At 62.5% G+C, this 26,878-nt stretch overlaps 1 protein-coding gene across 9 annotated transcripts; it reads right to left on the bottom strand.

The window, feature by feature from the left end:
• Positions 1-1,644: 1,644 nt before the first annotated feature.
• On the bottom strand, positions 1,645-26,280 carry CBFA2T3 (CBFA2/RUNX1 partner transcriptional co-repressor 3). Of its 9 annotated transcripts, none has more exons than XM_041483583.1 (12): positions 26,128-26,280; positions 9,934-10,074; positions 8,444-8,521; positions 6,994-7,235; positions 6,566-6,655; positions 5,002-5,183; positions 4,638-4,894; positions 4,449-4,534; positions 3,934-4,132; positions 3,720-3,788; positions 3,357-3,547; positions 1,645-2,697 (listed from the first exon to the last, which is right to left on the bottom strand). In XM_041483583.1, the coding sequence occupies exons 2-12, from the start codon at positions 10,046-10,048 to the stop codon at positions 2,422-2,424; spliced, it is 1,785 nt and encodes a 594-aa protein (XP_041339517.1). In that variant the 5' UTR covers positions 10,049-10,074; positions 26,128-26,280; the 3' UTR covers positions 1,645-2,421. The 9 variants fall into 9 exon arrangements, with proteins under 9 accessions (XP_041339517.1, XP_041339553.1, XP_041339527.1 ...); XM_041483619.1 differs by having other exon boundaries at positions 3,357-3,544; XM_041483593.1 differs by lacking the exon at positions 26,128-26,280 and adding an exon at positions 18,870-18,954.
• Positions 26,281-26,878: the final 598 nt, after the last annotated feature.

Here is a 26,878-nt window from a genome sequence, read left to right as displayed (position 1 = left end):
TTTTTGGGAAATCTGACATTTAAAGCTGTCGTTCTGGTTTGGCCGCCCGTCACCGCCGTCCCCTCCCTCGGCTTTTGGTTTCAATGCAAGGTTCTGTAGGGTAGTTTTATTCTTAATTAAAATTAAAATCTAAAAAAAATAAAAATCATAATAATTCCAAAACAAAAAAGCAAACCAGCAGGGAGCGGAGTGGAAAGGAGAGCAGGCCCTGGGGAAGGGCTCTGGCCCCCGGTTTCCCGGCGAGGTGGAGGTAGAGAGGCAGAGCCCCGGCAGGAGCGGGGCCACGCGGGGACAGCGGGGACACGGCGGGGACACGGCGGGGACGGGCCGGGCAGCCGGGCGGGCAGGGGCATCTGCAATACTCTTATATATTACCTCTTCTCAGGAAACGTAAGAAAAATAGACAATATTACATATGTCACACCATAAATAAAGTGAACAGTCACGGGAGGGGAACCCAGTGATGCTCCCAGAGTTGGGGGGGCACAGAAACCACCCAGGGGTGCACCGAGGTCTTGGGGGGCACAGAAATGTCCCTGGGGTCGGGCCAAGACCTTGGGGTGCACAGGAAAGCCCTGGGGGGATGCACCGAGACCTTGGGGTGCACAGAACCTTCCCAGGAGGATGCCCCGAGGTCTTGGGGTGCAGAGAAACCTCAGAAGAGGAACCCTGGGAGGATTCAGCGAGACCTCGGGGTGCACAGGAACCCCCCCGGGTCTTAGGGCGCGCAGAACTCATCCAAGGTGATGCACCAAGATTTTGGGGTGCGCAGAGCCCTCCCAGGGGATGCACCAAGGCCTTGGGGTGCACAGAACCCCCAGCAGGGCCGGGTGACAGTGGCACAAGGCCAGTGACACCCCCCTTGGCGTGTCCCAAGCTCTGCTGTGGCCCAGCCCAGCCCCGTGACCGGCAGCACAACCCCGCGGCCCCGAGCCCTTCCTTCCCTCCTCTTCCTCCCCTACGGAAAACACACAGGATGGGTTTTGCAAATGCGGAAAACCTACAGCTCCTCTCGATGCCAGGCCTCGCTCCGGGCAGCGCCACGGCTCCACGCTTCCTCCTCATCCTTTATTTGGCAAACGTCTCTTATTATTATCACTAGCATTAGTATTATTATTATCATTAAGATTCATTTTTGGACCTCTGCAGACACTATTTACATTCACATTAGCGCACAGCACTGCTGCCTCCGCTCGGAGCTCGGACTTCCCGTATTGCACTTCCGTCCTCCGTGCCGCTCCGGCGAGGCAAGAATCCCAAATAATCCACATTGTCCTTGGCCAGGAAGGCCGCAGCGTTCCTTTTCCTTTCCTTTTCCTTTTCCTCTTAAAAATCCTTGTGAAACAAATCCAGCACGGGGTGTGGGAGCAGCCTGGCAGTGAAGGGATTGGGGGTCCCCCGACGGCTTCGGGGAGGGAGAAACCCAAAATCTGTCTTTTCATTTCCTTTTTTTTTTAATTCTTTTTTTTTATTATTCACTTTTTTTTTTTTTAAATCTCCTTTTTGTTCTCCTTTTCCAGGGTGGTGGCGGGCAGAGGTAGAGATGTGCCAGCTCCGGCTGCGGTTCTCAGCCCCATCTCCCCCTCCCACGCCTTGGGGGTTGGGGTTTTAGTAAAAAAACACCTTTTTTTTTTTTTTTTTTTCTTTATTTTAATAGAAATTCTTTAAAGCCCCAGGGGCATGTCCATCCATCCTTGTGGGGAGGGGAAGGAAGCGACAACAGAACGAAACGAACTTTGGCAGTGGAGAGACGTTTGGATCTTCCTTGGTTTTGGATTTCCTTTGGAGCAGAGGTGAGTCTGGTCTGTTCTTGGCTAGCTAGCAAGGTAGTTACAGGTGAGCGTCCGTCACGCGTCGTCTGGTTTTTGGATTTTTCCTTTTTTTTTTTTTTTCTTTTTTTTTTTTCTTTTTTACAATTTCTTACTTAAAGCCAAAGAGTCCGACGTTTTCTTTTTTATTTTCTTTATTTTTTTTTACAAAAAAAAAAAAAAAGGTAAAAAGAAAAAAAAAATGGGAAGAGAGAGATGAAGAAAGGAAAATTCTTTCCTCCTCCAAGTGAGCCCCTCGGCAGCGCTGATGGGGGATGGGATCGGGCTGGTCTCTCCCCACAGCACTGCACGGTGATGCTGGAGCCAAATCCCTCATCCAAAGAGCAAAAAGGAAAAATAAAAACAGCCAAAAAACCCAAAAAATCCCAAACCGCAATCCCCCAACCGACAGAAAACCAACCGAAAAAAGCCAAAACAAAGACTGAAGAAAGAACAGAGACCGGTATTTGCCTTAACTCCACTTAAAGCCCAGCTTGAGGATCCGTGAGGATTAGTTGTGAGAGCTAGAGAGGTCGTTTCGGAGGTCACACGAGTCAGGTAGCTGAGGAAATTGCACGGGGTGCAGTCCGTGGCTCCGGCAGCCCCAGGGCGGTCAGCGGGACGCGCTGTCCAGCGGCGCCGGCGTGGCCGGAGTGCCGGCGCGGGACGCGGCCACCGAGCCCGCCTCGCTGGGGCTGCTGGCCATGGCGGGCACCCCGTCGGGCTGGCCCGGCCCGGGGGCGGCGGGGCCCGGCAGCCCCTGCAGAGTCTGCCCGCAGACGTGGTGGTGCTTCTCCCAATCCTTGTGCTGGCAGAAGGAGCCGCAGTAGCGCGCGGTGTTGCAGCCGCTGCACGTCTCGCTCGCCTTCCGGCCGCAGTTCCAGCAGCTCTGCGGGGATGGGAACACGGCCTCAGCTCTGGAGCGTGCACCCCAGCATGGGCTGTGCACCCTCACCTGGGACTGGGCACTCCATCATCCCAGAGTGTGCACATCCATCCCAGAGTGAGCACATCCATCCCAGAGTGAGCACATCCTTCCCAGAGTGTGCACATCCATCCCAGAGTGAGCACATCCTTCCCAGAGTGTGCACATCCATCCCAGAGTGTGCACATCCATCCCAGAGTGAGCACATCCATCCCAGAGTGAGCACATCCATCCCAGAGTGTGCACATCCATCCCAGTCTCTGCACATCCATGCCAGACTGTGTATTTCCATATCAAACCAAGCACACCAATTCTGGACCGTGCTCCCCTATCCTGAACCAGGTCCCCCTAATCCCAGACCATACAACTCTACCCTGGACCATGCACAACACCCCAGACCATGCACATCATCCTAGACTGCACCCACATCCAGGACCATGCACCCCATCGTTGCCCCCACCCTGCATTCCCATCTCGGTGCAGGAATTCCCCTCTCCTCCCATCCCTCAGTGCTGCCGCACGCTCCCATTCCCACCCTCGCACGCAGACGCTGCGACCTCGATGGCAAGAGGAGCAGGTCCCACGCACCAGCACCGCCACCAAGCCGTCCCCAGGGTCCCCACCTCGCTCGAGTCCTCCTGCTGATTGATGACGGTGAGGGCATCCTCGGACGCCTGGCGCTTGGCCTCGGCCAGGGCCCGCTCCATCTTGGCGCGCTCCGTCGTGATCAGCTCGTGGGCTTTCCGCTCGGCGTCCGACACGGCCTTCTGCAGCTCGGACATGGCCTGGCGCTTCACCTCGTTCACGGCTTCTTCTGGAAGGCAGCAGCCGAGCGTGGCCACGGTGTGCCACTGCCCCAGCATCCCCCCTTCCCGTAAAACCACCCCAAATTCCTCTTGCGCCGCAGGCATCCCAACGAGGGGAGCTGGGGCAGAGCCCCTGCTGGCTCAGCACCCTGCCGGGGCTGGCGCCCACCCCGCACTCACCAGCCTTCCTCCAGATCTCCTCGGGCATGTACCCGGAGAGCGGCCGCGGCGCGAAGTCCCGGTGAGCGTCTGCCAAGGAGAGAGGGGACACCCTCAGGAGATGCCATCCCCTTGGAACGCCCCTGCCAGCAGCGCCAGACCCCCGGGAGAATGGCGCGGGCACCCGGAGCGGGCGCAGCCCCCGCACGCAGCCCGCGGCCCCGGGGGTCAGTACCTAACTGGGGAGCCTCGGCGGCGGCGGAGGAGGAGTTGTGGGGGCGTGCGGAGGGGGGGCTGCCTTTCTTCATGTCCTCGGCGTCGCTGTAGCGCCGGATCCAGTGGTTGAGCTCCTCGCGATCGGCCTCCTGGCACCGCCGCAGCACCGTCAGCGACCGCCGCGTCTTCTCCACCATGTCCATGATGCAGTTCAGCAGCTGCGGGGGCGACAGCAGGCATGGGGAGGGGGCTCTGCTGCAGGCAGCTGGGGGGCTGCGGCGCCTGGCACTGGGCAGGGGGATTTGGGCTATGCCAGGCTGTGCCAGCTCCGGGGTGCTGTGCTGGGTGGGGAAGCATAGGATGCTCCGGGGAAAAGCCCGGTGAGGGACTGAGGGCAGAGTGGAAGGACACACACACAGACGGGGCAGGGATTGAGGGCAGAGTGGAAGGATACACACACACAGACGGGTGAGGGATTGAGGGCAGAGTGGAAGGACACACACACACACACAGACGGGGCAGGGACACACATACGTTGTTGAGGTGTTTCCACTCCTCCGCCCACTCCCGGTCCGTGAGCCGGTGGTCGATCACCTCCTCCTGCCGCGTCCCATGCACGGCTGCAAGGCAAGAGCAGAGCAGGGTCAGCCCCCTGCAGGACCCCTCTCCCTTTCAGGGGGCTCCCAGCCCCGTTCCCCCGTGCGTGGGGACAGCAGGGCTCACCGGCGGGCCGCTGGCGCTCGCGGAGCTCCCGGGGGTCGGGGTGCCGGTAGCTGTCCCGGTAGTGGTGTGCCATGGCCATGTCCTCCAGGCGGTAGTGCTGGGGCAGGGGGGGGCCGGCAGGGGGGTGCCCCAGCCCGTTCGGGGGGTGGCTCAGCCCGTTGCTGGGGCTGTAGCGCTGCGCTGGGCTCATGGTGCACGGCCGCTTGCTGAGGTGCTCGGGGTGCAGGGGGTCTCGGTCCAAACCGTTCTCTTTGGTCCTGGCCGGAGGAGAGGAGGTTGGTCCCCACTGGGCCCCCCCGGAACAGCCTCCCCTTTTCAGGGGCGTGTCCCTGAAGAATCCCACACGTCCCTCCCCGGCTGGCACCTGTCTGGCGTCCTCCTCTTGCCGCTCTCGCCCACCTCCAGGAGCAGCTCGGAGGAGTCGATGGGAGAGGAGGCGTTGGCGTCCAGCAGCAGCTGCTCGTGCTGGGCCAGGTACTGGGCCGGGGTCTGCTTGGCCATGCGGGCGCAGTGCAGCAGCTCCCGCTGCAGCAGCGGCAGGTTGGCCTGCGGGGAGGGGGTGACAGTCCAGTCCACGGCCCTGCAGCCCCCCGGAGCAGCCTGGCTGTGCCCCCAGCTCGCCACGGGCAGGGGGTGCGAGGGGGTGCCTTCCCTTTGGGGTCCTGCTCCCTTTCCCCAGGGGACAGCCTTGGGATGCCAGCAGCGTGCCCAGGGCTTTTGAGGGACATGTGTGGCATCCCACGGGTTCAGACACAGCTTCAACAGAGCCCTCCTGCATCCAGCAGAGGCTGCAGAGCATCATCCCTGGGCTAGGTCGGCCACCTCGGCCACCCTGTCCCCAGGACTGCTCCCTGGGGACTGCACCTGTGGGACCCCCAGCCCCTGTGGCACCCACAGCTGTAAGGATCAGCTCTGAACTCCCCTCTCACCCACCCACCGTGTCCCCCCACGGCGCTGGAGCCCCAGGAGCAGCAGGAATTAAGCAGCAGAACCCCCTTTTGCCCGGCGCTCTGGCTGCCAGCCCTGGATTTTGCCTCAGGCAGCTGAGCCGCAGCCAAATCCCATCTGTGGGACACGTTAGAGCCCGAGCTGCAGTTGTGGTGAGCAGGGCCAGACCCTCCCTCCCCTTCCCTTCCCTTGCTTGGGGGGGGAGCAATCCCACAAAAACAGCAAGTCCCCAGTCTGGGAAGCACGCCGAGCCCGGCTGGTTGCAGTTAGGATAATGAGAAACATCTGGGCCGGGTGGTGGGAACAGCTGGGAGCGGGGTGCCAGGGCGGCCGGCGCGGCCGCTGTGCTCTTGGCACCGGGACAGCGGGGATGGATCCCAGCCTGCCTGGAGCCGCGGGGCCACCAGTGCCTGCCGGGCCTGCCCGGTCACCTTTCCCTGCTCCCATGGAGCCCAAAATCCCTGCAAACCGGACAGGAGGGGAGGGGGCTCTGCTGTCCCCCTCCAGCTCAGCCTGGAGCAAACCACTCCAGCAGATTCCTGTGATGAGCACGGACCTCCACTCACAGACCCCTGCTCTGGAGGGGCTGCCATGCAGAGGTGGAAAAGGGGCTATTTTTGCACATTTAAATTATCCCTTTGCTAACAATGGACAGGGGACACCGGGCTCAAACATCTGCTGGCAGTGCCCATCCTGCCAGGCGTGCCAGCACCGGGCAAATCCCTCCGGAGCGGGGTGACACTGCACAGTCAGCACGAAATTAAAATGCAAAAAAAAGGGGGAATTTTTAATGAATTGCAAATGGCAACCAGCTGGGCTGACCCCTTGCTTTATTGCAACCAGCCCTGGCCCTGCATGACTCCACACGTGTGGGGGCACATGGGCAGACCCACAGGCAGCTGCCAGCCCCAAAGCCACCCCCAAATCCCCTGTGCTGAAATGCTGCCTTGAATCCCGCCCTGCCCAGGCTGGAGACCCACCTTGAGGAAGGGGATGACGAAGGGTCGCAGCGGGAAGTTGGTGGCCTCTTGGAGCTTGGCGTGAAACTCCTCAATGGTGAGGGTGGAGTTCTGTGGGGACAGCCTGGGCTCAGCACCCCTGGCACAGCTCCCTGCACCCCTGGGAGACACCTGGCTGTTCCTCCCCCATTCCTGCTCCTCTGCCAGGCTCACAGGGAAACCACACTCAAGGGAAAACCACGCCCAAGGCTTCACTGGCGATGCCAGCAGCCAGGACCAACCCTGCACTGGCTGTGCAGATCCCAGGAGATGCTGGAAAAACAACCCCCTTTCCTCCAGGATTTAGATCCATTTAGGCCACTCTTTCCCTTTTAGCAGCATCTCCATCCCCAAAAGAAAGCACAGGATCCTCGGATGCGGGGTCCCCGTGGCTGAGCCCACGGACGTACCACGAGCCCCAGGACGAGGGTGCGCACCCGCTCCCCGATCTCGGGGGAGATGTCGTTCCCAAACTGCTGCAGGGTGGTGAGGAAGCGCTTGAGCTTGGAGAGCTGGCGGGCACCGCAGGCCGGAGGGAGCTGGTGGGTGGACAGGGAGGCGCTGGAGGAGGTGGCTGGCCCGTTGCTGAACCCGTTGGGGGTGGACGGAGCCCCATTGATGGCGGTTGGCGAGTGGCTGCTCCCGTTCATCACTGGGGAGACAGAGAATGGGAGGTCAGAGCGGGTGGCTGTGCCCTGGCTGGGATGGCAGGACCAGTGTGTCCTGGTGGGTAATGTGGGGCTGGCTCTCCCTGGAAGGCTTCAGGATGCTGGTGAATCCCTGGGGCTGCATCCTGGACTGGTCCCGGTGCTGTGGGGGCTGTGGGGAAGGAAGGGATGCAGAGCATCCCCCAGCACACGAGGACCTGATCCAGCTCCTCAACAGCCAAGGCAGCCAAGGGAAGGGGCTCCATCCTGCCCTCGGGGAGCTGCTCAGCACTGCCAGAGAGAGCCCATGAGCCATTTCCCACGGAGCCCAGCCTGGCCTGCAGAACACTGCCACCTCTGTCCCCACTGCCCGCTCAGCAGGGACAGGAGCTGCCTGAACACCGCACACCAGCAGACCCAGGGGGATATTTTGGGGTACCAACCGTCAGAGTGGCAGGCCCCTCTCTCCTGCACCAGCCCCACGTGAGCACAGGGACCTTTTCCCGGCTAACACAGGTGACAACACATGTCACCCTAGTCCTGATGGCCCGGATGACAACACACATCACCCACGTCCCGACATCATGGGTGACAACATGTCTCACCCGTGTCCCAACGGCGCAGGTGACAACGAGTGTCACCCGTGTCCCGACGGTGCGGGTGACAACACGCGTCACCCATTTCCCGATGGCGCGGGTGACAACATGCATGCACCCCTGTCCCAGCCAGCACGGGTCACAAGACATGTCACTCATGTCCTGACGGCACGAGTGACAACACGCATCACCCGTGTCCCAGTGCTGCAAGTGACAACACGTGTCACCCACGTCCCAACCAGCACGGGTGACAAGACGCATCACCCGTGTCCCGACGGCGCGTGGCCCGTGTCCCCCGGCGCGCCCGCGCCTGTCCCCGCTGGGACCGCACTGACCTGGGGGTGCCAGCCCTGCCTGCTCGGGGGGTCCCGCTCGCTCTCCGGCCGGGCAGCGCCCGCCGCCCGCTGAAGAGGTGCCAAAAATAACCCGGCGGCCACAAGTGCTTTTATTCCCGCGACAGGTGCGCTCCTAAGTTGGACACCGCACATGTCCCTGGGCCGGGATGGGGCTGGGGTTCCCGTCCCCGTGACCCGGGCGAGGGGCTGGCGGCGGGGAGCGCCCCGGGGCTGCGGCTGCGCTCGGGTCTCTCATGAGAGCGGGCGTTTCATTTTACTTACAAAGACAGACCATCGACCATTTCAAGCAACCATGAAAACGGCCGCGAGGCAGAAACGTCGGAGGGCCAGCGTCTCGATCTGCAAGCAAAATAAAACACGCTATGATGAGAGAGCAGAGGGGGCAGCTCTCGGCCCGGGGCCCTGCAGGGGATGCTCCTCACCACGGGCACGTGGGCCATGGGCAAAATCGGGTCCCTGCGTCCCACCGCAGCCACAGGGAGGGTTCAGGGCTCACTGCCTGGTAAAGTCCTGACAGTTTAGGGACCAAATGAGGTCCCCCAAAGCCAAGAACAACCGAAATGCTGTGGTGTCCATGCCAAGCTGCCCCATGCCCCCAGCCTTGTGTCTCCAACCCTGCTCCACGCTGAGCTGGGATGGAGAGGCTGCCTGCACCCCTGGCCCTGCATCCTGAATCCTGCTCCGTGCTGAGCTGTGGCAGAAAGGCTGCCTGCACCCCCAGCCCCGTGTCCTGAACCCCTCTCTGAGCTGAGCACTGGTGCAGAGGCTACCTGCACCCTGCTCCCTCATCCCAGCCCCAGCCACACCTGGGCTGCCCCATCAGCACTGGGCTGGGATTGACACCCAAACCCCCTCCAAGCACGGCCGAGCACAAGCTGACTTCTAGAGAGTCTGTCCAGAAGCGCTGCTGGGAGGCTGCAGGTGTCAGAGCATGGATCTCAGGGGTTGATTTGGGTTTTTTTCTTCCCCACTGGGGTTTTTCTGAGCAAGAAACAGCTATGAGCAAAACCTTGCGCACGTGTGTGTCCAGGAAAAGTCTCAGCAGAACTGGAGCAGCTGCTGGCAGTGGCCACTGCCACTCCTGCCAGGGGGCCAGCCTTGTCCCCTGCCTGTCTGGATCCTGCACTGCATGTGCCTTGTCCATCCATGTGCCAGGACAGTGACACCAGCACAGTGACAGGTCCCTGGTGCAAACCCTGCAGGTGTGCAATGAGATCAGGTGCCTCTGGTGCCACCACCGCGTTGGGTGGCTGTCCCCAATCCAACTACAGAGACTGAAACTCCCACTTGGAGTCCCCTGATGCCACCACACCATAGCCTGAGCAGGACAAGGAGGTCCCAGCCACTGTGGCTGGCCATGACACTGCCCTACCACCACTGGGTGCCACATGCAGAGGGAGACAGAAGTGTCCCCACATGGGACCCTCCACGGGGCCATCTCCGCTGCACAGGAACTCCCCCAACGCCCTCCACCCTCCAACCACGCGCTGCCCTGTGCCAGCACTTGGTGACCGGCTGGCAGGACGTCCCTGTCCCCAGGGACCTCCCAAGGCACTGCTGGCCACGGGCAGTGCCACTGCAGGAACATGCTCCAGCTTGGCAACGTGCACCCAAGCCGAGCCCGCAGCCCGAGGCCAGGCACCGTCACCCGTGTCACCGCCAGCACCGCGCCGCGACGCTGCTGGCCCCGCGTGCCACGCGCGAGGCGGAGCTGGGGACACATCTGGGCAGCCCGTGCCCGGGGTACTCACTGGTGCTGGGCGTGAAGGAGGGGTGGCGCGAGGCTCCCTGCGCGGCGGGCGGCGGGGGCATGCCGGGCGGCGTGGAGCGGGCCTGCGTCTTCACGTCGGCCGGCGAGTCGGGCATGGCGGCGGCTGTGGTCTCCGCGTTATCTGCGGGAAGAGGGCACGGCGTGGTGAGAGGGCTGTGCCAGGCAGGGCCGTGATTCCCTGGCAAACAGGGGTCAGGGGAAGAGGGGACGCTTGGGGACCTCGGGCCGGCCCGGGCATCGCCGGTGCCGCTGGAGAACTCGGGTGACGGGGAGAGCGTCCTGTGTGCCACAGGGTGGTGGGGAGGGCGATGGCCCTGCTGTTCATCTGCACAGAGGTGGGGACACAGTGGTGGCACCGCTCTGCCCCTGCAGTGCCAGCGCTGCCCCCGCCTGTGTCACATCACTGCTGTCACAGCACAGCACCCTCCTGACACATCCTGGGAATTCCTGCTGCCTGCCAGCATCACCCAGGGCTGGCACAGCCCCTGGCAGAGACTGCGGGATCATTGCAGCCACTGTTTAGTGGCAGTGACAACAGCAGGACCCACACCAGCAGTGACTGTCCTGCCCAGACCCGAGTGGCCCTGCAGGGCAGGTCCTGCAGTCCAGGGATCGTGGAGCTCCGGCCATCACCATCACCCCAGCGAGCACCGCCGCCTCCCTCCCGGCTCCCTGTGCTCCCAACCCCAAATAACTCCCAGCAGTGCATTCCTGCACCATCCCCTGCAGACACAGGCCCCACGGCTGCCACGCTGGCCTGACGGGTGGCCACAAGTGCTGGCAGCTGTGGGGATCTGTCACCGTGCCCGCGCTGCCGCCGGCTCTGGCCAAAGATGGAAGCGGCCACCACGGCCATGGGGTCCCCCTGTGCCCAGCACGGTCCCCACCCAGCCTGGCTGACAATCACTAATCCAATATTCATCCTGAATCCCGGGCAGCTGTGGGGACATTAATTGAACCTGGCCACAGCATGGGCAGGGCTAAGTAAAAGCAGGGCCTGATCCCCATGGAGATGCTGTCGGGGTTGTGCCACAGGTGGTGGCACACGGAGCACCAGGAGATGGTGGCAGGAGCCAAAATTTCAGCTGGTCACCCACAGGATCCTTCTGGAAGGCTCCAGCACCGTGGTTATCCCTCTCTGTCCACAGCACACTGGAATGCTGCAGTTCCCCGTTCCTCGCTCCCTTGTCCCTGCCCAGCCACAGGAGAAACCCCAAGAACACACAGCTTCCCTGCCCCCAAAACCTCAGCTTCCCTACAGGGCCTGCCAGAAGAAATGGTTTGTTTTGAAAAACTTTTATTTCCCTTTTCATGGAAATGTCCATCTCTGGCCAAAACTTGTCCAGCCTTCCCAGCTTCCCCTGTCACCCAGCGGAGCAGGATCCTGCTCTGACAGCAGAGGATGAGCCCTGAGTGTGCACAGGGTGTGACCCTGTGAGGGGTCACAGCTGCAGCACCTGGATCCCACACGATCCTTGCCTGCATCCCTGGCAGCATCCCTGTCCTTGTCACACCCCTGGCACCATCCCTGTCCCTGTCACACCCCTGGCACCATCCCTGTCCCTGTCACACCCCTGGCACCATCCTTGCCTGCCTCCCTGGAGTGGTCCCTGCCTGCATCCCCATCCCAGCCCCGGTCCCCCTCGCTGCCCTGACACCGTGCACATTCCCACACCAAGGAGAAAACATGGATACATTCATCCTGGCACTGACATGGCTTTTCCACAGCTTCCCATCAGCAGGAAAGTTTCCATCAAGCTGAGCAAGCACTCAGGGAAATGGGGCCTGGTTCTGGTTTTTCTTGTGTTTTCTTTTTTGCCTTTAAGTTTTAAATTCTCCCCGAGGTGTTTGCAGTCCAAACACAGCCAGGCAGGCACAGGAATGGTCCCAAATCCAATGGGATACAGAGCTTGGAATGCCCACAGAACCCAGCCACAGCTGTGCCACCAACCCAGGTCCTCTGCAAGATGGGATGAGCTCCAGGAGAGCAAAGGAGGTTTTGGGGAACAAAGAGCAGCCTCCCCTCAGCACCTTCAAACAGCGATTCCCCAGCACAACTCCAACTCCACTGGAATTATTTTTCCCTCTATTTTTTTCTCTCTTTGGGGTAATTTGTCCCAGCCGCTCGGGGCCGTGTCTGTTTTCCTCCATCTGGTTTCCATTAGGCCTGTGCAGCCCAGATGAATAAGTAATAATATAAAAATAAAAGGATTAGTATTTTCTCCTGGGCTGGCAGGAGCGGCTGCTCCCCACCCTGCCCCCCGGGGCCAGCGGATGCCGGACCCCCGCACACCCCGGTGTGACCCCGAGCCCCCCATTTGTCACACGGCAGGGTTTAACCCCCAGGGCAGGGTCCCTGCCGGGTGGCACTGTCACACGGCCAAGCGTTCCAGCGGGCACAGGGCAGCCTGGAGCCGGAGGGACAGGAGCAGTGCCGGAGGGAAGGGGCTGGCAGCCCTCCCAGCCCAGCTTTGCTGTTTCCCACAGCCCCAGGGAGCCCATCCAGCCACCAGGAGCCCGGGGTTCTGCCTCCTCCCCGGGAAACAAGGGGGATGTGCCAGCTGCGGGACGAGTACGGCTGCTCTGCCCTCCTTTCCCAGGGATGGGATGGAGCAGGCACGGAGCTGCCCTGGATGCGGCCACTGGAAAGCTCCGGCTCCCTGCAGGCAAAGCTTCCCGGGTGAAGAAGGGGTTAAAGGGAATTCAGCGCCCAGCATCCTTCATGCTCTCCAAATGGCCACAAATGAAATCCAGATGCTGGAGGCGACGTCTCCCCAAGCCAGGCTGCCTCCGAAACAAAGGCAGGGAAGCATTCCTGCTCCTCAGCTGCCGCAGCCAGCGGGGCCAGGAACAACTCCCCGATAAGATGGCAGGGCCGGAGCTGTCCCAGCTGGAGCAGGTTTGGAAGCGTGCAGTGCCTGAGGCCGGGCAGCAGCGCCAGCCACGTGCACCAGCCCGGCAGAGCTGGTGGGACCTCACAGCACCATCAGCTCCCTCCTTGCCTGAACCCATCCTGGCCCCTCTTTGGGATCAGCTCCCTTCTCCCTGCACCCATCCTGACCCCTCTTTGGGATCAGCTCCCTTCTCCCTGCACCCACCCTCATCACTCTTTGGGATCAGCTCCCTCCTCCCTCATCACTCTTTGGGATCAACTCCCTCCTCCCTGCACCCATCCTGATCCCCTCCCTGGGGCCATGGTGACAGAGGTGACAAAGGTGACACAGGCAGCTTGGAGTTCATCCCAGTTGCACTTGGAGCAGGAAAAGGCAGAAGTGCAGCTGAGGGATGCTGACAGAAGGTGGGTTTAGGTTGGATATTGGGAAGGAATTGTACCCTGTGAGGGTGGGCAGGCCCTGGATCCCTGGCAGTGCCCAAGGCCAGGCTGGGCAGGGCTGGGAGCAGCCTGGGATGGTGGAAGGTGTCCCTGCCATGGCAGGGCAGTGAGGGGAGCTTTAAGGCCCCTCTCAATCCAAACCATTCCAGGATGATGCTGGAGTGATGCTGCCCACTCACCACTGGGGTGTCCCAGGTGCTCATTTTGGGGACCCAGCCCAGCAGGCAGCAATCCACACCCAGCACTCATCAGCACAAATGAAGCCCTTCAGAAGTAAATCCAATTAATCAAACTGCACAATCTGTAAAGGAACCCAGATCCAGCCAGCTCCAGTCCCGGGGAGCCCCTGCAGCTCATCCCCAGAGCATCCTGAGACAGACAGCTCCTGTGCCACAGCCCAGCTGGGACACCTCCCACCGGCACAATTCCAGGGAAAAGCAGATTTCCCCAGCTCAGGTACATCCCAACTGGCTTTGCTTTCCGAGCACCCCGCAGTGCCAGCGCTGCTGGCAGATGCCCCACGGGCAGTGCTCTCACTCACTCCGGGCCATCACCTCCCAGCAGGTCCCAAGTCCCCCGGTGCCCTTCCACCTCCCGCGCTGTGGCAGTGACAGCACAGCTCCACACGGGACAGCAGCACCGCAGCCAGGCTCTCCCCGCACCCCAAAATCCCCGTTTTCAAGCCCAAACCAGCTGGCTCGGTGCCACCAAGGCAGTGCCAGCAGCTCCCGCTCGCCCCGAGCTGGCGTGGCCGGGGCTGGGGGATGGGGATGGGTTTGATTTTTTCCTCGAAACAACAACAAAAAAGCCAAAAAAAAAAAAAAAAAAAAAAAGTGCCCTCTCTGTTTTACAAGCCTTCATTTGCTATTGTTTATGTAAACAGGTAAATTGTTTCGTATCTCAATTAAAAACATCTGCCACATAAATGAATACCAATTAACTCATCCTGTTTTTAATTACTCTGTTAATTACACACAGGCAGCAAAAAGGATGGCAGGGGAATAGGGAAAGCATGCTTACACCCCCCCTTCCCACCTTGCTCTTGGCAAGGATCCGAAATGTGCCCAGATAATGATGGATTAAGGTGAAAACCGTGGCTCGTGGCCAGCTCCGGCGTGGCGGCTCCCTCCCGGGGCTCCTCGCACGGGGATTTCCCGGGACCCTCTGGAGAGGTTTTGGAAAGCCCAAGCCCCGCGGGCTGCCCCAAGGCCAGCCCCGCTGGCACAGCCCCGCTGGCACTCCCGGTGCCAGCCCCGCGCTCCTTCTCCGAACGGGAGACGCCGAGAGGAGCGGGGAGGCAGCGTCCCCGCAGTCCCAGCGCATCCTCGTGCTGCCCCCGGGAGCCCTCCTGGCACCCAGGGGTGGCCCCGGGGCGGCACGGGGTGGGTGCCATCCCTGGCGAGGGGCCCCGGGCGCCGCCGGCCCCCCCACCCCGGGCTGCGGGCAGCTTTCCAAGCGAGCAGATGGGGCAGGGAGCGGCGGCAGGAGGAGGAGGAGAGCAGAAAAGGCTATTTTCTCACGCTACATATTTTACAAGTCGAACATTTTGTGCATTTCAGCCCTGCCTGTAAAAGCATCTCGGCCTCAGCCCCGGGACTCGACGGCGGAGCCTGTGAGTCAACAGCGGCTGGCGACGACGTGGCTGCTGGCGGGGGGACGGGCTGGAGGAGGGGTCCCCCACACACAGGGGCAGTTTGGGGGGTCCCCCTGACCTATCGGCCAGCAGCACCCAGCCAGGGCACAGTACCCTCCGCAGCGTCGTGCCCGCTGCCACCGTCGGATCCATCCCACCTGGGTGGCACGGCGAGGTGGGCACACACACACCCTGCTGCTCCCCAGCTGCTTTACACTCCTGGAAATTAAATACCCTGGCTAAACACCAGGAGTAAACAGTGCCGCGGGCAGCCCGGAACACCTGGAGAGGAGCAGGGCTGGGGCTGACCCTGCCGGAGCTGCCCCCACCCAGCAAACACCCACCCAGGCTGCAGCATCCCCCGGAGCGCTGCCCAAGGGGCGCCCCAAACCCGGCCCCGTGCCCCGAGCGGGGACTTCTGCAGCCGCTGCAGGGGATGCTCATGCCCAAAGGCGGCCCCGAGGGCTGGAGCGGGGACAGGCGGCACACGCAGGGGGTTCCTGGAGGCAGAGAGTGGCCGGAGAAGGGAAAGCTCCCCCTCCACGCCGCGGGGAGCTCCCGGCGAGGTCTCTGCAGCGTGGGAACGCCGAGGCGCCGGCGGCTCCCCGGGGAGCCCGGGGCAGAGCTGCCCCGCAGGCGCCAGGCTGGTACCGGCTCCCGGGGCTGCCGGATCCGGCCGCGCTCTCCCACAGCCTCCCGGCTGCTGCCTCGCCGACTCTTTGTCTATTTTTGAACCACGGGCTCCATTTCAAGGCGATTTTGCCCATGTGAAATCGAATCAAAGAACACGGGGGGGAAAAAAAAATATTAATGAGAGTTTTGCAAAATAAACAGGAAATCCCTTGGATGTTTTCGGGAACCAGCGGTCGGCATCTTGCGAAGGAAAGCTGGGGGTTTGTCAAGGTGGGATTCCCCCTGGGGAGCCTGAGCATAGTGGGAGGGACGGCAGAAAACAGCTTCAGGAAATGTAAAAATAACCCCAAACCGGGCAATGGCACTAAGGCCAGGGCCCCCGGGCACGGGGTGCCCTCTGTGCCACCAGCCTGTTCTTGCCTCTGGTGGGCAAGGATTGATCCCAGCTCGGGGACTCCCCGTCTTGCTGGGAAGCTAAATCCATCTCCCACGTGAGACCCAGCTTGGAAAGCACAGGGCAGGCTGCAGCACCCGACCTGCGGCATCGACCGCATCCCCGGCCCCGGAGCAGCGATTAAGCCCAGCTTAACCCCTGGGCTGTCCCTGGTCCCTCCCAGCCCCGTTCACAGCACCCGGCCCTGATCTGCCCCAAACCTTGTGCTCGCTGTGCCCCTGCTGGTCTGGCTGGGGGCTGAAGAGGCTCTGCTGGTGTGGGGGGATGTGTGTGTCCCCCCAGGAGGGACCCAGCTCCTGCCCCACTGCCAGCACTCCCTGGCAGCCCTGCACTTCCTGGTTGACTCGCTGCCAGCCCACTGACTCGGGCTGAGAGGTGAAATAACAGATATTTATGGGATGCCTCCCTCCCCGGGGGTCCCACAGCACACAGACACCTTTCCCGAGATGGCTGCAGGACAGGGGACTGTCCACAGCCACGGTCAGAGCCGAAATGCCCCCAGACTTGAGCAGGGATTTACGGCAGCGAGCGGAGCCAGAGCCCATCTCCAGGGCACCACAGGAGCCCCAACGCCGGGATCCTGCCCGGGGCTTTCCACGCATGCCAACATCCATGGCTCCGAAGCAGGATTCCAGGAACGTGGCAGAGACCTGCCAGCCCCAGGTACCCCGTGGGACCTGCCAGAGCCCCCTCCTGCCTGCAGCAGCCCAGCCCTGAAGGGGGGCTGAGCACCAGAATATTTTTCTGTCCTGAAGCCTGGAAGTTCCCGATGTAAGAGGCAAATCCTGCACCCACATGAGGCCTCCCCACTGCCCAAAGCCGGCACCCACCCCACGGCAGCACCCAGAGCCACGGGAGAACAGTCTCACCCCTGCTGCGTCCTGGCTTTCCCCCCCTGCAAACCAACATCTGCACTCACGTTTGCCAAACAAAACACACCCAACATCTGCCTGCTCCCGGGTAACACCTTACCTGCCAGCTCGGGAGGCAGCCGGCAGGGAAAACCCCCTTGGCACAGCCAAGTCCACCTTCACTCGCCTCCCCAAGCACGGAATCTCTCCCTGGGTGGAAGCTCCCAGCACGGGGACCTGCCTCACAAACCTCCGCGGATCCAAGAGCCCACCCCAGGCGGCAGCTGAGCTCCATGGGGCTCCTCACCCGAGGACCGTGGCTGTCAGCATCCTCCCCGGCTGCTGCTCCGTGTTTGCCGCGGGATTTCGGGCTGGCTCCCCCATTTCTCCATGCCCTGTGCCACGGCAGAGCTCACCCCGCCGCGGTGCCGAGCAGACGGATGTTTTGCAGAGTGTCTTCAAGTCGCTCGACAAAGGAGCAGGGAATTAATATTCCTTTTAATTAAAGGCAGAAAAATCTCTTTGTTCCTGAACAGAGAGAAAACAACAGAGGGAAGAGCTCAAAAGCTCTTCCTAAGCTGGAGACGAGACCATCGCTTGGAATCAAAGACACTGTCAATGCACACGTGACCTCGAATTAAAAAAACAAAATGAAACGCAGCAGCGGCAGCGGCTCCTCTCCGACAGCGAAGGAAAGTTGCAAAGTTTTTCTTGGCTAATAGATGGAAAAAAAAGAATTCCAAGAAAAGGTGTGTTTAACTAGAGAAACGCTCTGCGGTATCCGAAGGCACCATCCAGCGGCGAGGGAATGACGGGAAGAGCGGGTTGTGCTCGGCTCGGTATCGCGGAGGAGCCGCGGAGAAGCGCGGGGCCAGCCTCGCTCCATCGCTCCGCCGGCAGCATTCCCTTGGCAAAGCCGGGCTGCCCAGCTCAGCGCAATTCCAAAGGGAAAGCAAGAGCAGGCGGTGATGAATGGCAGCGCTGGAGACTCCCGAGCCAGCCTTCCTTCCCAAATCCGCATCCAAACAAACATCCCCTGGCGCACGCCAGGATCCTGCGAGCGTTCCCAGCACAGCCCCGTGTCCCCAGCACGGACCCGAGTCCTCACACCAAAACACAGAACGGAGGGGCTGGAACTTCCCAGAGCAGCCCCGGGATTCCTCCCACAAACTCTCCCGAGCGGGTCCGCTCCTCCTCGCCCCCCAGCACGGCTCCAGCTCCAAGCGCACAGCAGCCGGAGAGCGACGCGAGCCGGCGGGCAGAGCGGAGGGATGCGGGGATGACAAAGAGTTGGACTGCCGGGCACGAGTCGGGAGCCGCAACCGGGGTGGGGGGTCTGCTGGGGGGTGGGCACAAACTCGCGTGGGTTCCCGGGGACGCTGTGCCGCCCCACGGCCCCCCGGCGCCCGGGAAACGGCGGCGGGGGACACGGAGAGGAGAGCAGGGGTCTACACCCCGCCGCCCCCGCGGTGCGCGGCTCCGGGGCTGCCCCCACCGCGGAGCCGCTCCGAGCGCTGCGCCCTCGCCCCGGCTGTGCCCCGCTCGCCCCGGCTGTGCCCCCGCTCGCCCTGCCCCGCTCCGCCGCCGTGGCGGGCACCGCGCTGGCTCGGGCACACGGAGCATCCCCGTCCCCTGCGCACCGGCTGCTCCGGCACCGGGAGCATCCCCGGACACCGGGACCGTTCCCCGGGCACCAGGAGCCTCCCCCGCTCCTTCGCGCCGGGAGCACCCCCCGAGCATCAGGAGCATTCCCAGCCCCTTTTCCACGGGAGCCTCCCCGGGCACCGGGAGCTTCCGATTCCCCGACGCACCGGGAGCATCCTCCGAACACCGGTAGTACCCACAGCCCCTCTGCCCGACGAGCCTCCCCGGGCACCGGGAGCCTCCGATTCCCCCGTGCACCGCGAGCATCCCCCGACCACTGGGAGAATTCCAAGCCCCGCTTTCACGGGAGCCTCCGCGGGCACCGGCAGCCTCCCCGTCCCCGTCCCGGTTGGCGGACGGCACTTACCGTCCTGAGGTGTGGCGGAGGCGTGAGGTAAGTCCCAAGGCAGGGGCCGGCGGGGCCGGCAGGAGCGGGCAGAGCCCGCCGCGCCCGCCAGGGGGCGCCCCGCCGCCGCCGCCGCCACCGGAGCGGGACCCCCGGGATGGGCGGGAGGGAGGGGAACGGGAATGGGGATGGACGGGGATGGGGATGGGAATGGGAACGGGAACGGGAACGGGAATGGCAACGGGAATGGGAACGGCAGAGTAACACATCGGGAGGGGAACGGGATGGGATAGACCAGCACAGGGAATGGGAATGGGAATAGGAATAGGAATGGGTGGCATCAGGACGGGAACGGGATGGGATGGACGGGGACAGGGACAAGGAATGGGCAGCATCGGGAGGGGAATCCGATGGGAGGGACAGGGATACGGGGCTGGGCGGCACCAGGGATTCCGCACGGAACCGAGGGGCTGCTCGGCACCGGGGGACTGAGTGGGACACACTGGCGGTGTGGGAGGGACATGGGGCTGCCCAGGGCTGCAGGGCTGCATGGGACCCGGTGACACAGTGGGGACTGGAAGGCCGTGCACGGCCGTGTACGGGGCTTGGAGGCTGCAGGGATTTGGGTTTGCAAAACCGTCCGAGTTGGGGATGCTAAAGATCGGGGTGGCAAAGCTGAGAGGGGGGGCCTGGGGGGGCAGAGTAACACGTTTTGGGAAGGTGGAGGGACTGCAAGGGAACGGCCCAGGACTTGTCAGGGGCCATGGGAAGAGCCGAGGGGGTGGAGCAGGGTGAGGGTGTCTGCAAAGGGCTGGGGGGCTGCGGGGGGATGGAGCTGTGCTTGCTCAGCTTCCCTCTCCAGGGGCCCAAGGGCTGGGGTTGCACTGGAGCAGCCACAAGACCACAGGCACAGCTCTCAGAGTCCCACATCCCATCCCAGCCTGGCCTTGGTGTTTGCCCCCACCCTGCTGGGCCTCGGTGGGGCTCCAAGGGCAGCTGGGTGCTGGGAATGCCGGTGGGACCCTCCCCGACAGCGGTGCGGGGCAGCAGGGCACATCTGGCTGCCTGGCACAGCCTTCCCGCGTGCCCTGTGCCAGCTGGGGGACAGCATTCAAATTTTCCCTCCCCGAGTCCTACTACAACCTGCACCGGGAACACAATCCCTGTGAATTTCCCTGCGAATTTCCCTGCGAGCCCAGCCCTGCCTCTGTGTGTAATTACTGTGCCTGGCAGCTGCTTCCCTCTGCGACTGCCCTGTGCCGGTGCATTACTCATCCTCACCCGCCTCCCAGGGATTGGGAGAGAGGCAGCTCTGCCGGGAGGAGTCACCCGGAGCAGCGCGGCTGCTGCACAGCCGGGGTTGGGTGGCACACAACAGCTGCGTGGCCACTGGACAGCCAGAGAGTGGCCCTGAGGCACAGGCACTGTGTGGGCACTGGGAGGGCACTGCACGGCCCTGGCACGGCCACTGCACGAGTGCTGCGTGGCCAGTAAATGGTCTTTGCATGGCCTCTGTGTGACCACTGCATGGCCAGTAAAGGGTCATTGCATGGTTTCTGTGTGGCCACAGCATGGCCAGTAAATGGTCATTGCATGGCCAGTAAAGAGTCATTGCATGGCCAGTAAAGGGTCATTGCATGGCCAATAAATGGTCATTGCATGGCCTCTGTGTGACCACTGCATGGCCAGTAAATGCCAACCACAAGGCCACTGAGTGACCTTTCTATAGGTAGTAAAAGGTCATCTCAAGGCCACTGAGTGACTAAGGCCACGAAATGGCCATCACTTGGCCACTCTGGGGCCACCACGGTGTCCCCGAATGACCACTGCATGGTCACTGCACAGCCCAGCTCGCCCCACTGATGGGGTCACAGCAGGAGGTGCTGCAGAACCCCGGCCCAGCCCCTCCAGCCTCAGCTCCAGTTTGTCATCCCTTGCTCCCAGGGGGCTCCCAGGGGGCTCCCAGGGGTCTGTGGTTCTCCAGGCTGTGCTGTCCCCGTGCCAGGACCCCGCTGGCACAGGAGCACACAGGGAATCCCTGGAACACAGCACAAACCCTCCTGTGAGTGCCCAGCTGGTGCCATGCCATGAGCCCGGCCGTGACCAACCGTGTCCCCTCTGACCTGTCATCCCCCTGCCACCAGCACGTCACAGGGACCTGCCAGGAACTGCCACCACCTCTCCGTAATTTGGGGTGCAGCTGGAGGACGCCATCAAACACCCCCTGCCCTGGCACCTGCTGCCCCCGGAGCCACTCAAGCCCTGTGGGGACGGGCAGGTGGCACTGTCACCCCCAGGACAGCAGAGGGACAGAGCCACCACATCCCCCCCGCCCCAGAGTGGCGTTTGGGTGGCAGGGGCTGCTGCGTTCCTATTCCACTCACGCAGCCTGTAATTTTGGTCTATTGAAGTCATAATTCACTCCTGTGAAAATAAACATTTGTGTTAGCTCGCTTTATTCGGCGGGGTTCGGCTGAATGTTAAATTCCCCGCCGGCGGCTCTGCACGTGGCCCGGGGTGCTGGGACAAAGCCGGGCCACCCGTGGCCATGGCCGTGGCCACCTCCTCGCAGGCTTTGGGCGAGTCCTCACCATCCTTTGTGCCCTGTCCCTGGGATCCCCTGGATCCCGAAGGAAACGGGAAAGGAGAGCCGCTTTGTACTAATCCGGGGATAATGAGGAAGATAAAGGTAATTTTTAGACAATATTTGGAGTCCAGCACCTACTCAGACCCTTCCCTACGCATCCTGTCACTGGGTTTGTGCCCTTGTGCTGTTTTGTGGATGCTCCCACCACACCAGCGACGCCCCATCACCCACCCCGTGCCATCGCCGGGCAGGAGGGCGCCTGGGCCCCCCACCCCGGCTGTCCCCAGGGCTGTCCCCAGGTCTCTCCTGCAGCGAGCGAGGGGCTGGTGCTTCCCTCGGCATTTGCATCTTCCCAGCCTTTATCTTCCTGCCGGTCTCTGTATTGCTGCAATTACAGACACTTTAAAACACAATGATCTGGCTGTTAGCGTGATGGATGACAGAACCTTTCTGTCTGGTTTAAATCATTGCTGAGAGTGAGCAAACTTCCCCCGGTTAACCCTTTCCTGCCCCAAAGCCTCTCCCAGCCCGGAGCTGCTGTGAGCTCCATGGCCACCCATCCACCACACTCCTGTGTCCCATGGGTGGGATAAAAGGGGGTCTGGCATTCCTACTGGAAACATTCCCACATCCCTCATCTCCCTGGGGTCTGTGCTGCTGGGGCTCCCCGGGTGCCTGGGGACAGGCGATGGGAGCAGCCCCGCCCGGCAGGGCCGGTGGCCCCGCTGCGCTGGGAAATGAACGGCTGGAGCGGAGATAAGCGCCTGCCGGAGCCCGATAGCCGGCGGGATCCATCCCAGCCCCGGGCTGGCAATCCTTCCCCCGGCAAATCTGGAACCGGGGCAGGATGGGGCCCCAGAGCGTTCCCACCCATGGGAGGAGGTGGAAACTCCTCTCCTGACTCGGTGCTGGTCACGCTGGCGCTGATTGATGGCGTGGGGAGCCCGGGGAGGATGAGCCACACACATTGTGGTGATCCATGCTCCCTTTGCTGTGGGGAGGTGGCATCTCCCCCTGCCGAGCATCCTGCCCAGTGCCCATCCATGCCTGCCCACTCCTCAGGTGTCCCAGCGCCTCGGGAGGGTGTCACCATCACCCATCAGCTGTGCTGGGTCGTGTCCTCCACCCCTGCTGGGCGTCCACATGGAGAGGCTGCATGGAGTGGTCTGGAGGGTGCCAAGGACCTGTCCCAGGGCAAGGGACACCCCGAGGCACAGCCTGGGGGGGAAGGGGAGCTCTGAGGCCTTGGCGTGGTGTGTGCCAGGAGATAAAGTGCTCGCTGAGGGCAGATGAAGGCAACTGGTACCAAAACCTCCCAGGAAATGGTCACCACCACGTGCCATCCCTATCTGCCCCTGCACATGACCCCTGCCCGCTATCGGGGCCGCACACGAGGGCAGGGGCAGCGCGGTGGGTGCTGGGCTCACGGTGCCACCAGGGCACCCTGAGATGCCCCCTCTTGCCTGTGCAGCCACCACGGTGATGGGGACGCTTTTCACACCTTGTGGGTGCCCAGCCATGGGTGCTGACCAGTGCTGTCCCCGTGCACTCCCCTTCTCCCGGCTCTCCCCGAGCTCCGGCTCAGCCCTGGCACTTCCTAGTGCCGGGACGAGCTGATTGCTATTCCGGCTGCATCCCCCCGTCACAAGCCTCAGGCCTTTTAAAACAGCCCACGGTGCTGGTTAACCACTCCTTGCCCCTCGCCAGGCTGGTGGCCCAGCCCTGTCCCTCCCGTGCCGTGCCGGGGGCTGCCCCCGCCCGCTCCCACGGGGCTGACGGTGTCTGCAGGCACCGAGGGCACCGAGCCGTGCCCTGCTCAGCCCTGCCGTGCCGCAGCCTTCCTGTGTCACCCCCAGGGTCTGTCTGTCCGCCTGGGTTTCTCAGTCTCTCTCCGTTCCCTCTCGGGGAGCAGAGCATCCCTGGGTACCCCTCTGAGTCCCCCCACGATGTGGCACTGCCAGCGGTGCCCTACAAGCAGAACTCGGTGACAGCGTGTGACCGAGTGCCCACAAGCTGCAGTGCTGCAAAGCCCTGCACGGCTGTGGGGTCTGCAACCCCCATTTGCTTGGGGCAGCCCTGCAGGGACAGGGAGCTGCTGGCCTGGGAAGGCTCGGTGTGACCGTGGATGGTCCCATCGCCCTGGCTGTGGTGGCTCAAATCTCAGTGCCCAAATCTCAGTGCCCAAATCTCAGTGCCCAAATCCATCCCTGTGCCAGCACCAAACACCCGGAGCCAGGCTGCAGCCCCCGGCGCTCTTCCCTTGGCATTTGGCTTGCAGCAGGAGCGCTGGCGCTGGATTTTCCTGCACGTTAATCCATCGGGGAATGCAGCAGGGAGATAAGGGGCTGGGGGGGAGCCAGCGGCCGGGGAAGACGCTCTCCTGCCCGCCGGCTATCGCCCGCCGCAGCTGCATCCGCCCGGGGACATCTGCTCGGCAGGAAGTGCCGTGCGCCAGCCTTTCCCAGGAAAGGGGCTTCGTTTGTGCCTGGCTTCCCTCCGTGACCACTCCTGGGGGTCCCCAGGCTTGGGCTCACCCAGCCTGCAGCCACCGGGCTGGAAGGAGCAGCCCCACCGGCTGCTGAAGCTGATCCAGTGGCTTTGTGGCTTTCCCACAACTTCCACATAGAAAAGGAAAAAAGTGCATCTTCCATGAAAAGAAAAAAAAAATTAAAATCCTATTTTCCTTGCTAACAGATTCGTTCCTGCTTCGTGGCATGCAAAGGGAAACCACCCCCTACTGCTTATCATCCCCCTCACCCTGCGCTGCTGGCTCCGGAAAATCACCAGCTTGCCTTAAAAAATGGGAGACTTTAGGATACAGCACCACTCCTCTGGGTGCTTCCAGGTTTTGGGGCTGCCAGGGGCCAAGTTTCCAGCTTTTCTTTGCCATGGAGAGCCTGGGAAGTGTTTTAATTGCAAAGCAAAGGTGGCCACGTGCTGTCCTGACTCCAGGAGCTGGTGTTTTGGGGTGCATGGAGACGCTGCTGGCACCTCCATGGGAGGAGCACCCAGTGGCAAATCCTGCCAGCCTCATCCTTGGCCAGCAGGAATTCACTGGGAGATATTGAACAAAATCCCCTGAGCTGCCCTTGGGTTCACAACAGATTCACAGTCCCTTTCTCCCACCCTAACCTTGGGGACCAGCTCCTTCCTGGCCCTCCCCATCCCACAGGCTGCACTGCCTGCATCGTTCCCAATAACGACGGGAATTTAATTAGCAGGCATTGCATTTCCAGCACCTCGCATCCCTGCAAAAATCAATGGGAGCTAGCAGGAGGCGGTGTGAGCCTGCCTTCACTCCGGCACACAGCTCGGATGGACATCCAAGCCCTGGGGCTGCTTTCAGAACATTCCCAGGGCCAGCCTGGGGCTCTGGCTGTGTGGAGGCCAGTGCTGATCTGTGCTGTGCCAGGCCATGCCACGGGGAGCCACGGGTGAGCTCTGCATTTGTTACGAGATGCAGATGCGCCGCGGCACAGAGGACGTTGCGGCTGTCTCTGGCCACCTGCATCGTTTCCAAGTTCCCAGGCTAAAAGCAGGGCTTGTTATCAAGAGCAAAAAATGTGCCACCTCTGTTGTATTTCATTTCCCTTTCTCCACCTCTTCCCTGCTCGCTGTGCATCAGAGATAACAGCTCTCGGTGCCGAAGCTGGAGAGCGGGGCCGGCAACGGCCTCGCCAGCCCTATCGCTGCCTCGCCGGCCGCAAGGAAATCAGGAAGTTTGCAGAGATATTTGGCCAACAAAATAAACATTTCTCCTGCCAAAAGCCTAACGGGCAGCCCGGCGAGCCCGCAGCAATCTGCACGGCTCCCTGGCTGCAGCCTTCCGGAGCGCGGTGCCCGCCGAGCCCTCGCCTCATCCCGGCGCCTTATCGGAGCGTGGCCCTGCCTGCCATGTGTCAGCTCCGGGCACAGGGACCCCAGCACGGCTCCCCCGCCCTTGGTGGACCGGCACAGCAGGTGCAGCACCCAGGGTGCACCCAAACCCTGCCCTTGTGCTGTCCCAGCTGTGCCCCTGAGCCACGGGCAGGTGCCAGGGGTGGGCAGGGGGCTGCGGTGCCGGGGCAGCGGGGTGGGGAGTGAGGGGAAACGAGGCACGGGGCCAGCATTGTTCACACCACCGGTGACTCAGCCAGCTCTGCTTTCCTGCCCGTGCTGGGCACAGGCCCAGCAGAGCCCCCGAGCCCCCCAGAGCTGCCGCAGCCCCTTGGCCTCGGTTCCTGGGGATGCTGCAACACAGGGATGTGGGATGCTCCATCCCCATGGAGCCTCTGCACTGCAAACCATCAGCAGCAGGACCTGGAGGGCCCGTGGGGTGGGATGTGAGCTGCTGATCCCAGAATGAGCCCAGACACCCAGCAAACACAGCGTTGAAATGCTGGAAATAAAACATCCTCGGGGCTGGTTACTTGTTATGGAAAGGTTTAATCACAGAGCAGGCTCCGAATGGGTCCCCGTGACAGCGAGCCCATGGAGCCCCATGGTGCCTTTGCCATGGGCTTGGCCACGTCCCAGCTCCCCAGTCCCACTGGCTGGTCCCCAAGAAGATGCACCGCCTGGTGCCAGCCACGTGCCACCCTCGGGGAGCACCTGCCAGCCCAAAGCTGCATTTGGCACTGGGGTAAGTCACCCGTGCCACGGCACATGGCACTGCCACGGCCACCGCCACCTTGCCCTGCCGCCGCCTCTCACCTCGGCTGGTCCCGCGCGGTGCCCTGGCCCACGAGGGGTCCGTGTCTGCTCCGAGAAGTCCCGAGGTGACGGTGGCAGCACCCCAAGCCCGCGAGCCCCGCCGAGGCCAGTGCCACCAGCCCTGTCCCGCGGGCGGGCAGGAGCTGTGCTGGGGCTGGGGATGCCGAGCTCCGCAGGGGCGCGGGGTGTCCTGCCCGCTCGGCGCCTGCCCGGCCGCCGGGGCCGCTCATGTGACGGCCGGGGCCGCGGTGGCAGCGGAGCCGTGTCCCATGGCGAGGGGAAGGTGAACAGCTGCCGGGCAGTGATAATGCGGCGGGTGGGGGTGGCCGGGCAGCTGCGCCCGTGTCCTTCCCCAACAGGAACCATCTGTGACCAAGCCCAGCTCTGCCTTCCCTATCAGCCATTCCGGTCTGACTTTCCAACAACTTCCCCTTCGCGCCGGCCTCACTTCCTCACTGCGAGGGGCTGGATCAGCGTGGCACGGCAGGACTGGCACGGCAGGACGGGCATGGCAGGACTGGCACAGCAGGACCAGCATGGCAGGACCGGCATGGCACAGCACAGCATGGCACGGCTGTCCTGATGCACCTTGGCACAGACAGCCCCGTGCACAGGGGCACGGCACAACCAGCACGGCACGGCATGGCACGGTTGTCTATTTGCAGCCTGGCACAAACTCGGGACTCACCTCCCCTTGCTGCAGCCCCTTTGCCTGGGGTCATCCGTGGGATAAGGTTTTTCCACGGATGCT

Source organism: Pyrgilauda ruficollis, unplaced genomic scaffold, assembly GCF_017590135.1.
Source record: "Pyrgilauda ruficollis isolate IOZ18807 unplaced genomic scaffold, ASM1759013v1 scaffold117, whole genome shotgun sequence".
NCBI lineage: Eukaryota > Metazoa > Chordata > Aves > Passeriformes > Passeridae > Pyrgilauda > Pyrgilauda ruficollis.
Note: the sequence above shows the minus strand (reverse complement) of the source record. Positions and strands in the feature narration are given on the sequence as shown.